At 45.1% G+C, this 12865-nt stretch overlaps 1 protein-coding gene across 1 annotated transcript; it reads left to right on the top strand.

Annotated features, from left to right (window-relative positions):
- Positions 1–2182: 2182 nt before the first annotated feature.
- On the top strand, positions 2183–12061 carry LRRC58 (leucine rich repeat containing 58). Its single transcript, XM_079960328.1, has 4 exons — positions 2183–2655; positions 6255–6383; positions 7102–7379; positions 8905–12061. Exons 1-4 carry the CDS (start codon positions 2198–2200, stop codon positions 9111–9113), a joined length of 1074 nt encoding a protein of 357 aa, XP_079816454.1. The 5' UTR covers positions 2183–2197; the 3' UTR covers positions 9114–12061.
- Positions 12062–12865: the final 804 nt, after the last annotated feature.

The following is a 12865-nucleotide window of genomic DNA, read 5'->3' as shown; positions in this document are numbered from 1 at the left end:
CCGGCTCCCTCGGCCAATAAAGCGAGATGAGCGCCGCAACCCCAGAGTCGGCCACGACTGGACCTAACGGTCAGGGGTCCTTTTACCTTTACCTGTTAGGGTGGAAAGCAGGGAGCCCAACAGTAGGTGGAACCAGAGCCAATAACAGGCTGAGCCAATTCTAGCTGTGTCCCCCATCCTGCTCCCAGGCAAGTTCTGCAAAGGCAATGCGGAAAAGGGGCAACCTGGCAGGTAGTACCACCCACCTGGACTGGTGGTAAGCAAGGCAGGCAGGTGGGAGCTGACTAAGGATTGGTGGGGCAGGAGCTGTGTTTGGGCCTTTAACACTTCAGATTGCGGGGGGGGGGGGGGTGGGCATCTGGTGTGATGGAATCTAGCTCCTTCCTACCAAAACCCAACAGACAAAAAAGCAAGCCCCATGTCTGGAAAATGAGCAGGCCAGGGAATACTCTAGGCCAGGCCCCTCCTGTCTGATGTGCCCAGTCACCACTAGAGATGGGAAGGTCTGGGGGAAAAAACCCAGGAAAATTGGGAAAAAACCATTTTTTTTCCTGTACCCCCAAGCCGTTTGTTTCCATTTGGAAAGAATGGGGGGAACATCCCCCCCCCTAATTTTTCTGGGTTTTTCCCAGGCCTTCCCATCACTAAGCACCACCCCGTCACCACCTCCATGTCAGGAATGCATTGACTTTCTTATGGAAACAAGAATCTGACATCTTTTAATGGAATGGCTGGTGCTGTGCTTTTTTTGTAATTATTTGCATGGTTCTAAGTGCGGGGTGTGTGTGTGTGTGTGTGTGTACACCTAGTTTTAATTCTATGTTTGTTTTTGAATGATCCCCCCATGTTTTTAATCTGCATGTTTTAAATTTTTATCTGTAAGCCACCTTGAGTCTCTTTCGGGGGGGGAGGGTATAAATAAGTATCTAATAATTTATATTTGATCCAGAAGCTGCAGTTAGTGCAGAATGCTACAGCACAACTGCTGACCAGAGTGAGATCTTGTCAGCATAAAACACCTGGGCTCAGATAGCTCTACTGTTTGCTGATTTGCTGCAAGGGCCAAGTTCAAGGTTGCAGATGGCCAGGGAAGTGTGCAGAGACACTCCTGTTTTCCTTTATGCAGGGGGTTGAACTACCCTGGATGACGCTCACGGCCCCTTCCAATTCTACAAATCTATAGTTCCATGATTCACCATTTTATCTTTTTGTAAACCGCTTTGGCAGTGTTGTTTTACAGCGTACAAATTTTACAGGAGAAAAAGATAAACGAGAGAAACACATAGGTAGGAAGGTAGACCATAAATAGATAACCAGGTAGATAAAATAATAGTTTCTGCGTTTTAACTTCTGCTCCGTTTTTAAAGCAACGTTGTGGATTTCCCTCACTTTCACTGTTTTGTCTTTTTGTAAACTGCTTTGAAGGTGGTGTTGTTTTACAATGGCGTATAAATTTTATTAAATAGATAGATAAATGAGAGAAACAGGTAGGTAGACAGAAAATAAATAGGTAGGCAGGTTTGTAGAAATGATGATGATAATGATAATAATGATAATAATAATTAGTAGTAATAATAGTAATAATAAAATCACCATCTGTTTCAGTATTTTAACTTCTGCTCCGTTTTTAAAGCAACGTTGTGGATTTCCCTCACTTTCACTGTTTTGTCTTTTTGTAAACTGCTTTGAAGGTGTTGTTGTTTTACAATGGTGTGTAAATTTTATGAAATAAATAGATAAATGAGAGAAACAGGTAGGTAGACAGAAAATAAGTAGATAGGCAGGTTTGTAGAAATAATAATAATAATAATTAGTAGTAGTAGTAATAAAATCATCATCTGTTTCAGTATTTTAACTTCTGCTGCTTTTAAAGCATTGCTGATTTCCCTCGATTTCACCGTTTCATCTTTTTGAACAGCACTTTTGAGGCATAATAATAATAATAATAATAATAATGAAGAATTGTATTTATATCCCGCCCTCCGCAGCCAAAGCGGGCTCAGGGCGGCTAACCAGACTTTTTATTCTGCTTTTTATGAAGGCGAAGGCCCCTTCTTATTCTGCTTTACATTCAGGCCGCCCGGGAACCTGGGGGAGGCGCGCAGCCCCGAGGACGGAGGCGGGCTGGGCGGCCTTGGCCGGCTGGGCGCGCAGGTTCCGGGGCCTCCTCCTCCTCCTCCGCCTCAGACGGAGCGCGATGGCGGCGGAGCCGGGCCGGGCCGAGGAGGAGGCCGAGGAGGCGGAGGCCGGGGAGGCGGAGGCCTTGGCTGCTGCTCCTGCCGCCGCGTCGCCGACCCTTCGGCTGGCGCGGGCGGCGGAGGGCGGCCTCCCGCCGGGCCTGGGCCGGCGCTTCCCGTCGGGCCTGGAGGTGCTGGACGTGAGCGGGACGGGCCTGTCGGCGCTGGGCGCGGAGCTGCTGGAGCTGCCTCGGCTCCACACGCTGCTGGCCAAGAACAACCGGCTGGGCGCCGAGGGCTCGCTCCCCAAGGGCCTGGCCGGGGCCCCCCTGGCCCGCAGCCTGCGCGTCCTCAACCTCAGCGGCAACCGCTTCACGCGAGTGCCCGGCGCGCTGCTGGGCCTGCGCCGCCTCCGCAGCCTCAGCCTGGGCAGCAACCGCCTCCAGGGCATCCCGCCCGCCATCCAGCAGCTCAGCAGGTGAGGCCGGGCCGGGCCAGGCCAGGCGGGGAGGGAGGAGGAAGAAGGAGACATGGCGGGGGTCGGGGCTGGGGCGGGGGACCCCCTAGGCCAGAGCTGGCCAGGCCCTCCCGCCGCCCACGGCCTCCCTCCTGCGGGGAGCTGCCAGAACAGCCAGAAGAAGAAGAAGAAACCTGCATTATCACGACACCACCTGGGTGCAGTGAAATTAAATGAGCCCCCCCCCCCAATACACTTAACTGCAAATTCAGGGGACTAACCACGGGTGGTTGTTGTTAATATTTATTAAATTGATATACAGTGGTGCCCCGCAAGACGAACGCCTTGCAAGACGGAAAACCCGCTAGACGAAAGGGTTTTCCGTTTTGGAGGCGCTTCACAAAACGAATTTCCCTATGGGCTTGCTTCGCAAGACGAAAATGTCTTGCCAGTTCCTGCGGGGGTTTTTCCCCTTCCCCCCCCCTTTTCTAAGCCGCTTTGCTTATCCGCGAAGCCGCTAAAAGCCGCTAATAGCGCTAGTCCGCTAAGCCGTCAATGGGCTTGCTTCGCAAGACGAAAAAACCGCTAGACGAAGAGACTCGCGGAACGGATTCTTTTCATCTTGCGAGGCACCACTGTACCGCCCTTCATCAAGAGATCGCAGGTACGTTTAAAACATTTGTTGTTGAGTCGTTCAGTCGTGTCTGACTCTTTGTGACCCCCTGGACCAGAGCACGCCAGGCACTCCTGTCTTCCACTGCCTGCCGCAGTTGGGTCAAACTCATGCTGGTAGCTGTCCCACTCTTACAGAAATTACGGGGGGGGGGCACATCTTTAAAGTTAAATATTACAAATATTATGCCTGAATGTATCCTTTCAACTTGACAGCTCAGGGAAGTTACCTAGCTTAAAAAAAATAATATAAAATCATTTCCTTTCCCAGTTTCCTCCATTCCAAAGCTTTTTTCCCCTTAAAGAAGGACTCCAGGAAGTTCCCAGAGGTGACGATTCCTGGGCTCATCCTTAGCCAAGGGAAGCCAAATCTCATCACCTGACTTGACTCCGGCTCCAGACATGCAAAGGAACTTCTATTGTACTTTTAGGTGGTGGGTAAAGGTAAAGGGACCCCTGACCATTAGGTCCAGTCGTGGCTGACTCTGGGGTTGCGGCGCTCATCTCGCTTTATTGGCCAAGGGAGCCGGCGCACAGCTTCTGGGTCATGTGGCCAGCAGGACTAAGCCACTTTCTGGCAAACCACAGCAGCGCACAGAAACGCCATTTACCTTCCCACCAGAGCGGTACCTATTTATCTACTTGCACGTGCTTTTGAACTGCTAGGTTGGCAGGAGCAGGGACCAAGCAACGGGAGCTCACCCCGTCGCGGGGATTCAAACCGCTGACCTTCTGATCAGCAAGTCCTAGGCTCTGTGGTTTAGACCACAGCACCACCCGTGTCCCTACACCCATTACATCTATATTATTATGAATTATTGTTGTTGTTTAGTCGTGTCCGACTCTTCGTGACCCCCTGGACCAGAGCACGCCAGGCACGCCAGAGCACGTCTTCCACTGCCTCCCGCAGTTTGGTCAAACTCATGCTGGTAGCTTCAAGAACACTGTCCAACCATCTCATCCTCTGTCGCCCCCTTCTCCTTGTGCCCTCCATCTTTCCCAACATCAGGGTCTTCTCCAGGGAGTCTTCTCTTCTCATGAGGTGGCCAAAGTACTGGAGCCTCAGCTTCACGATCTGTCCTTCCAGTGAGCACTCAGGGCTGATTTCCTTCAGAATGGAGAGGTTTGATCTTCTTGCAGTCCATGGGACTCTCAAGAGTCTCCTCCAGCACCATAATTCAAAAGCATCAATTCTTCGGCGATCAGCCTTCTTTATGGTCCAGCTCTCACTTCCATACATCACTACTGGGAAAACCAGAGCTTTAACTATACAAACCTTTGTTGGTAAGGTGATGTCCATACTTTTTAAGATGCTGTCTAGGTTTGCCATCGCCTTTCTCCCAAGGAGCAGGCATCCTTTAATATTGTGACTGCTGTCACCATCTGCAGTGATCATGGAGGCCAAGAAAGTAAAATTTCTCACTGCCTCCATTTCTTCCCCTTCTGTTTGCCAGTGGTCATGATCTTCGTTTTTTTGATGTTGAGCTTCAGCCCATATTTTGCGCTCTCCTCTTTCACCCTCATTAAAAGGTTCTTTAATTCCTCCTCACTTTCTGCCATCAAGGTTGTGTCATCTGCATATCTGAGGTTGTTGATATTTCTTCCGGCGATCTTAATTCCGGCTAGGGATTCATCCAGCCCAGCCTTTCACATGATGAATTATGCATATAAGTTAAATAAGCAGGGAGACAGTATACAGCCTTGTCGTACTCCTCGAAGAGCACATATTGATAGAGAAATGGATTAGGTAATATGTCAAGAAATACACAATAATAAGAGTACATTCATTTGTAAAAAAAGGAATATACAACGGGAAAGACAGGAAGTCTAGTGTGTTGGTATGTATATGATTTTTTGGGGGGGGGGAATTGTTTTTTTCTATCTTTTTTGTTTCATTTTCTTTCTATATTTGTATATAATTTTTGTATGCATGCATGCATGCATGTATAAAATTATATTACAGTAAGTCCTGTAATGTAATACGACAACGTTTACCAATGTAATATAAGAATGTTAACAAATAAATAAAATGCAAATTCAATAAGTAAATAAATAAAGGACACCCCCCCAAGTGCAGCATCTCCCCACGCAAAGCATGGGCTGGTTTATTGGGTTGTTGTTTTTATTTTTATTTTTATTAGGTATTTTGTGGTTTTATGTCTTGATTTTATTCTGTGATCTGCCCTGAGACACCCCCCCCCCCCAGGTATAGGGCGGTATAAAAATTCAGTTAATAATAATAATATAGTGGTAACTCGGTTCTCGAACTTAATCCATTGCGGGAGTCTGTTTGACTCCCGAAACCGTTCAAAAACCAAGGCATGGCTTCTGATTGGCTGCAGGAGCTTCCTGCACTCAGGTGGAAGCCGCGTTGGACGTTCGGCTTCTGAAAAACGTTTGTAATCTGGAACACTTACTTATAGGTTTGCGTCGTTTGGGAGTTGATTTGTCTGGCAACTAAGCCATTCGGGAACCAAGGTTTGACTGTAATAATAATCGTGGCCACCCTACACCTGAGTTCAACTGCATCTCTTGTCAGCCAGGGGCTGCCCATCCCATCCGGCCCCCCGAGGTGATATGGGAATTGCTACCCCATCCCCACACACTTATGCCGCCGCTCAGGGTCCCCACACGGCACAATGCCTCCCTCGTGGTGGGGCAGACGGAGGGCCATGTCTTGTGCTTTAGCCCCCCAAGGCAGGCGCTTCATCTTGTCTCATGGGTGGGCCGGCTCTGTGGTGGAGCAGACAGTGCTGCCTCTTGCACTTCGGCCGCCTGAGGCGGGCGCTTCACCTTTCTCATGGCTCTGCTTTCGGCCGCTCTTATGTAAAATCTCATTGGACCGCACAGGTCCTTTGCACCGTATTCTTGTGTTGTGAATTGAAATTCTGAGCTGAGAGAAATCATTACTATAAACTTTTTGTGTCGCTTTTCTCTTTGTCTTACAGTTTGGAGTTTTTATACCTTGGAGGAAACTTCATTACTTCGATTCCACCAGAGTTGGCTAATCTGCCTTTACTCAATTACCTAGTCCTGTGTGATAACAAGATACAGAGTATTCCCCCTCAGTTGGCTCAGTGAGTATTTTGAGCAATTTAACTGTTTTGAATATATCTAGCTCTTCAGAACCTGGTAACTCCTGCTTCAGCAGGTATTTGTGTGTAGGAAGAAGCATGCAAGGTGTTTTGTTGTATGTGCAAGCCAGTTGTGATTAGCTGTGGCTTCACAGCACGCTTATGTCGCAAAACATATTGTGCAATTGTGTCATATGATAATCTGCATGCAATTTGTGTGCTATAGGAAAAGTCTCTAAATGAAATCATGCAGCTTAATCTCATTGATGTGTACTGTTAAATTTACGCAAAAATGGCAATACTGGATCTTGCATCCAGTTGTCTCCTTTGGATTTCTCATTAGTCTGTTTAGGACTGTTTTGTCTATGCAGTTTTGCATTCTGTATCAGTCATGTTATTTTGACATCTTTGAATGGTTTGGAAATAATCTCATGCAGACCTGTGAAGGGAAAGGCGTTATGTATGATCTGAAGTTTGAAGTGAGGTTATCACAGCAGCAAAAACCAGGATGTAAGCCATTGGATCAAAGCAGCAATCCAATGCCCTTTGAACATACAAAGCGCTTTAAACATACTGCATATGCTTGGGTTCTTGAAAGGAATTTTCAGGGTCTAATCCAGGAGACTTGGGCTCTCCTGTGGAAAGTGTAAGGGAAAGAGGGACCGGAGGACTGGAATTATGGTATTGCCTTACCCCAGGTTTTCTGATGTTTGGTTTCCAGGTTGCATTCCTTGCGCTCCCTTAGCCTCCACAATAACCTGCTGACATACCTTCCTCGGGAAATCCTCAATTTGGTTCATCTTGAAGAATTGAGTTTGCGTGGGAACCCATTGGTTGTACGATTTGTCCGTGACTTGACCTACAATCCTCCAAGTCTCCAAGAACTGGCTGGACGCACCATTAAAACCCGCAATGTTCCCTATGTTCCTAGTGACCTCCCTGGGAATCTCCTCCGCTATTTGAGCCTAGCCAGCAACTGCCCCAACCCTAAATGTGGAGGTATGCCCTCTTCCCTGTTCTTGTGGGACATTCCTCCTACCTTCCTACACAAGTATACAGGCACCAGGAGAGGACTCACAGCCACTTTGTTCCTCCCCGTTCCTTTTTACTGCCATGATAAGCCAACCTAAGGTTTGATCAAACATGTTGTCATAGTTACACACTTTCCTTAGTGACCATGAGCAACATTCAAGAGCAAACCTTGGCTACAGCTTGTGCTAATCATAAATTTTGGCTTGGATGACATGCAAAGCCCAGCCTTGACTTGCCTTAGTGCCCAAATTGCTCAGGTTTATTTCTGAAGCTGACACATGAGGAACTAACTTGCTTTTCACATGTGAGGTTACTCAGTCAATTTTATTTAATATTAGGGCATAGCAATTTAAAGACTAGTACAAAATATATCCCTGTCTGCATAGTGGACCCTTGGGTTACATTACCGTCGGGTAACATAACTTTCGGGTTGCGAACGCGCTTCCGGGTTTCGCCGTGCGCTCTTCGTGCCGCATGCATGTGCAGAAGCAGCTCCTCATCTTGTGGACTTTTCAGGGTATGCCCAGACCCCCGGAACGAATTAAGTTTGTATCTGGAGGGCCCACTGAACTTAACAAACTAGCCCTCAGCTTTCAGTAAGGCAACCTTGCATTTTTCTTGCCCAGAAAAAAAAAAAACACTTTTCTGGAAGATAATTTGGAGAAATAGGTGTTAAATCAGAACTGTGAGAACTTCAGTTCATTTAGGAAAGGAGTCATCAACCTTTTCAGAACAGAGACTTAGGCTGCAGTCCTATACACATTTACCTGTGAATAAGCCCCAATGAAGTGAAGAGTAGACTTGAATAGAATTGTGTCAACAGTGGTTAACTGCAACATGCACCATGGGACTTTTATTTATTTTACTGTTTACATCTACCTTTCTCCATCTCTGTCTCTTCCCCATTTGTTTTTCTCCTACTTCCTAGTAGGATTTGTTTTTGTCATTCGTCCACCTAGTGCAGCAGTTGGCATTCAGTAGTACCCCTTCACCTATTTCTTCAAAATACCTTCCCATCCGCCAGAGGGGAAAAGAGAACGGTGCCACTAATTCAACCTAGTTAGGATGGGTCATAACCCACTTCTGCTTTCTGGCCCATCAGTTTAAAACCAGAGACAGCCTAAATCAGCAACCGGGTTTTCCTGTTTGTTAGTGCCTTTTGCAGACAGATAATTAGGGTTTCATCTAAAATAGCACTGAGGACAGTAATGTGTAATCAGCACAAAGATTTTGCTTGCGCAATAGGACTCCCCCCCCTTCCCCTGGGCTCCCCTTCATTCTGTTAAGGGGGTTCCCCGTACCCCTTAGGAACAGATTTGGGGTGGATGCAAGGGAAGAAGAGGGGGGAAGTCCCATTGTGCTAATGGACTTCCTTGGGCTGACTGGACACAGTTGAATATTGCATAGGAATTATACAAATAAGACACATGCACACTTTAACTATAAATACGAAAGCGTTTGTTGTCTTAAACTACGTTTCTTTTGCCCATAGGAGTCTATTTTGACAGCTGTGTCCGACAAATCAAATTTGTGGACTTCTGTGGGAAGTACCGCCTTCCTCTGATGCACTACCTGTGTTCCCCCGAGTGCTCCTCCCCCTGCAGTTCTGCCTCTCAGAGTTCCACTTCCCAGAGTGAGTCCGATTCAGAAGACGAAGCCATTGTTGCAGCGCGCAGGATGCAGAAAGTTCTTCTTGGCTAGGAGAAGGAAGGAAAAGACTAGATGCGAATCGTGTTAAGAAAAGCAGTTGTGGAACTACGGTGTCTGGTGCTGCGCAAGAGACATCCTAGGAACCCTGCCTTGACCTGTCTCTACTTTGCGGCTCATAGAAATGTGGGTGGCCAAACAGAAAAGTTTGGGCAGTGTGTCCTGAGAGGCTAAAGTTACTTTGTGCATTTGGGTGGAAATTGACACAGGGACCTTTGAAGGTAATGCTATTGGGGAAATAATTCTAGGGTTAGACATTTCAGGACTTTTTGGCACTGGGGACCAGTTAAAAGGTTGCTTTGAGTGCTTCAGTGCTGAGACTAAGGATGAAGTAGACGGATCTTTGTCACTGTGATAAAACAAATAACGATATGATAGTGCAGGGTGGAAAGAGTGCTAGCAGCTGCATCTGCCATACTTGAACATTTCTCTCTCTCTCAATGGAGGAGCTTGGTCTTTATTTTTAACAACATTCCTCCAAAGTACAGAAATACCTTAATTTTGATACTACTTTGGCTGGGTTCACTGCCTATAACCAGGTGTTCTGCTCTATTAACAGAACTATGCTTTTCTTTACATTACATTGCTTTGCACTACAGCATTCGTACCTTCTTTGGACTTTCTCCTTTTTGTTACAGTTGCTACATCACTATCTGTGATAATTTGTGGTCCAAGAATTACTTGCCCTGGTCTAAGTCCATCTGAAGCAAAAGTGTAACTAACTAGTAAATTGCAAACTAATCCTTTGCTTCCAACTTGGTTCTTATACACACAGGTGCCATTCTTTAAGAATTTTATGCTTTCGACAATATCTGCTCAAAGAGCATAGCTACGTCGTAAACTTCGGTGGTTACAATAATATGATGCCTTGTAGCTATATAACTCTGAAGAGTCAGTTGTTTCTACCAATACTACAATGTTCCCTGTTCCCTTCAAGGCAAAGGTTTTTTTACGTCATACACTTGGCCCTTTTCTCCTTCTTGCAACTCAGTTTGCCTTTCTCATATTAGTTTTGGCTTCCTGTGGATTTTGCCCACTTCTGTGCTTATCTGTCACTGTTGGAGATTCTATCATGTACAGTAGGCAAATGTCTAGCCTCTGTAGAATATTTTTTTAAAGTATTTTTTTAAAAAATCTGCAGAATAACAGACAGACAGGAATTTTCATTAATGACTAGAGATATCACTAGCACTAACAGTTGCCAACGTCACACAGCACTCCGTTTCAATAGATCTGTAAATTCAAAGGGTGTGCTGCTCCTCTCAAGTGACGGGTGTTTTCACACACCTTTTACCTCTGTCACTTGTTTTTATTGAAGATCCACAGTGACTTTTCTCAAGATTTTCTGCTTTCGCTGCGCAGAGAGTTCATTTTTTGAACAATGAATTTAGTATTGTGGGCTAATGCTGAGAAAAGTTATTTTCAATGGAAACACTGTTTTGAGGAATTGCATTTGGCTTGGGTACCAGGGCTTGGGGAAGAAATCACATCTAGAAAAGCCCCTAGCACAGAGCAGTTGGGTGAGAAGGGAATCCTACTACTGCTCCTGTAGACAGGGCTATTAGGAAGAGTCTAGTTGCTTGCGATAAAGCTTGGATCTGCATGCGGTTCTGTTTCTACCCATCTCTTCCCTGCTTCATTTAGCCTTCGATTCCATGGAAGAAAGGCAGGATATACGTATTAAAAAATAAATCAAATCACCCCACTTCTAGTTCAATAACATACAGTGAAAAACCCCCACAGCTTCATAGCAGCGATACCAAATTAAATCTTGTCGCTTGAGCCATGAATTGTCAGCGTGTTTCCTTATTAGTGGTTCTTATGTAGGATTGAATCTGTGAATAAATGAAGTAAAAAAAAATGTTTCATACATACTGTTAGCCCCACCCAGGTGCACTTCTTACCTCCAGTCTATCTTGATGAATTTTATAGCATCTTTGAAAATAAGTATAGAGTATATACTCCTTTCCAACCCTTAATATGTGAGATTATTCTGATTTGGTGTTCAGAATACTAGCTAAAGCTGCTGTCTTTATGAATCTTCACTACCAAACAGGCATTTTTAGCCTTCATTAAACCATTCTTATTGCTTTAGCTACTATTCTCATTTCAGCTAACCCTGAAAGTGAATAAATAATTCCATTTTTTTCCTGCTGTTTCTTCCTCCTGCCATCTCTTTAGCCAAAAAACAACAACAGATGGGCTGTTTGTAAATGCAAGTGTAATGTTTTAAGATCAGTAGGGAAGGCTTTGAGGACAAAATAGCTACTTGACTGGAAGAAATTTATACAGTTTCCAGTCTTCCTGCTTCTCTCTGGTTAGGATTTGCAGGATTTGTAGAATCTTTCAGTATCCCTTCAAAGGTACTCATGCACTTTCTCATGGGGCTCTGAATGGCCTTCCTGATCTTTTTCTCTTTTTATTGAAAGCTTATTTGGATCGCTTGGCAAGGGGGAGATCTTGGTCCTCTTTAGTTAGTGGCAATGAATGGGAGGGATTTAACCGATGGGAAGTAATGAAACTTAATCCTTACAGTGCTGCTTTGTTACTGACTTCAAAGAGTCATTTTAATCATCTTAAACTGCACCAGTAAGATGTTTTTCACTGCTTGAAAAAGCTCCTTGGACACTTCAAACAGATGAGCTGGAGCGTGGTGTGGTTTAAAAATAATTCCCATCTTCAAAAAACTTTCCAGTCAAACTACGTTGCTTGTTTATCTAGCATGCTTGATTGCACAGTGAACTCTGATCCAGAGTTTTCACCTAATTCTCTCGTTAAATGTAATCATGTGCCTTATATTTGCTTTACCAAGTTTTAAAGGTGCCTTGTGTTTGTATAACTTCACTTTGCTAGATATGCAAAGTTCTGTATTTCTAAAAGTATGTCATTATGAATTGTTAAGGAGCTTTTGAACACTAAATCAAATAATTATTTAAAACTTGCACCTGACTCTTAAGTGTCTGTTTTGCCCTTATGTGAAGTAATTGTACCTGGATATGTGTCCTGCAAAACTCCCACCTCCCCCAGTGTGTAATCTGTACTGTATATAATTTTAAAATATTTTCTTTTTGTTTGTGGGGAGAAGTGTCAAATAGCCTGGCTGGTGTTCCAGTGTTTGGGATGGATTCAGCAAATGACTCTTGCTAGTGGAAGCTCACACAATGATTTCTTGTACTGAAAGGATAGTCGTCGTCCCCCCCTTCTCCCTGTCCCCCCACCACCAGAAAAAATGGGTTCTTTTCTGTATTCTGTTAAAATGATATTTTTTATCACCTCTGTTTATGGGATTTTTAACCTGCCTTTTGACCTGAACACCGTCAAGGTGGCTGACAAATTAGTATAAAAGCGCAGGGCATAATTTTCCACGGCATAATTTTCAGAAGTACACCCACAGTGACATTTTGACTACTCTAAGTGTGTGTGTGATGCAAGTATTTTTCCTCCCATTGAAGATGGGCGGAAGGGAACAAATGAAATAAATTTGCCACACTGTGTTGGAATAGTGTAACACAACCTCCAATCACAACACACACCTCCAGCAGGCTATAGACTTGGAAAATGCCGTAATGGGGCAATTTCTCTCTAGCCATGTGTCGTGTATCCTTGAGTTTGCAAAGGCAAACTCTGGTGATGGGAAGTTATGGAGAAAGCACACTTTAGCACAAGGGACCACTTTGCCAAATGTTTGGCTCCTGAGCTCACATGGGAACTTGTGCCCATTGCAAACATTTCCCCTAGAACTCCTT

This window comes from Podarcis cretensis (genome assembly GCF_951804945.1).
Source record: "Podarcis cretensis genome assembly, chromosome: 17".
In the NCBI taxonomy this organism is placed as follows: Eukaryota; Metazoa; Chordata; class Lepidosauria; order Squamata; family Lacertidae; genus Podarcis; species Podarcis cretensis.
Note: the sequence above shows the minus strand (reverse complement) of the source record. Positions and strands in the feature narration are given on the sequence as shown.

What these genes read in the sequence shown, in the direction of transcription:
- LRRC58 (XM_079960328.1), top strand. Translation starts at nt 2,198, where the DNA reads ATGGCGGCGGAGCCGGGCCGGGCCGAGGAGGAGGCCGAGGAGGCGGAG. An exon ending in GCCATCCAGCAGCTCAGCAG is followed by an intron (nt 2,656 to 6,254) that starts GTGAGGCCGGGC and finishes TTTGTCTTACAG; the next exon opens with TTTGGAGTTTTTATACCTTG. An exon ending in ATTCCCCCTCAGTTGGCTCA is followed by an intron (nt 6,384 to 7,101) that starts GTGAGTATTTTG and finishes TTTGGTTTCCAG; the next exon opens with GTTGCATTCCTTGCGCTCCC.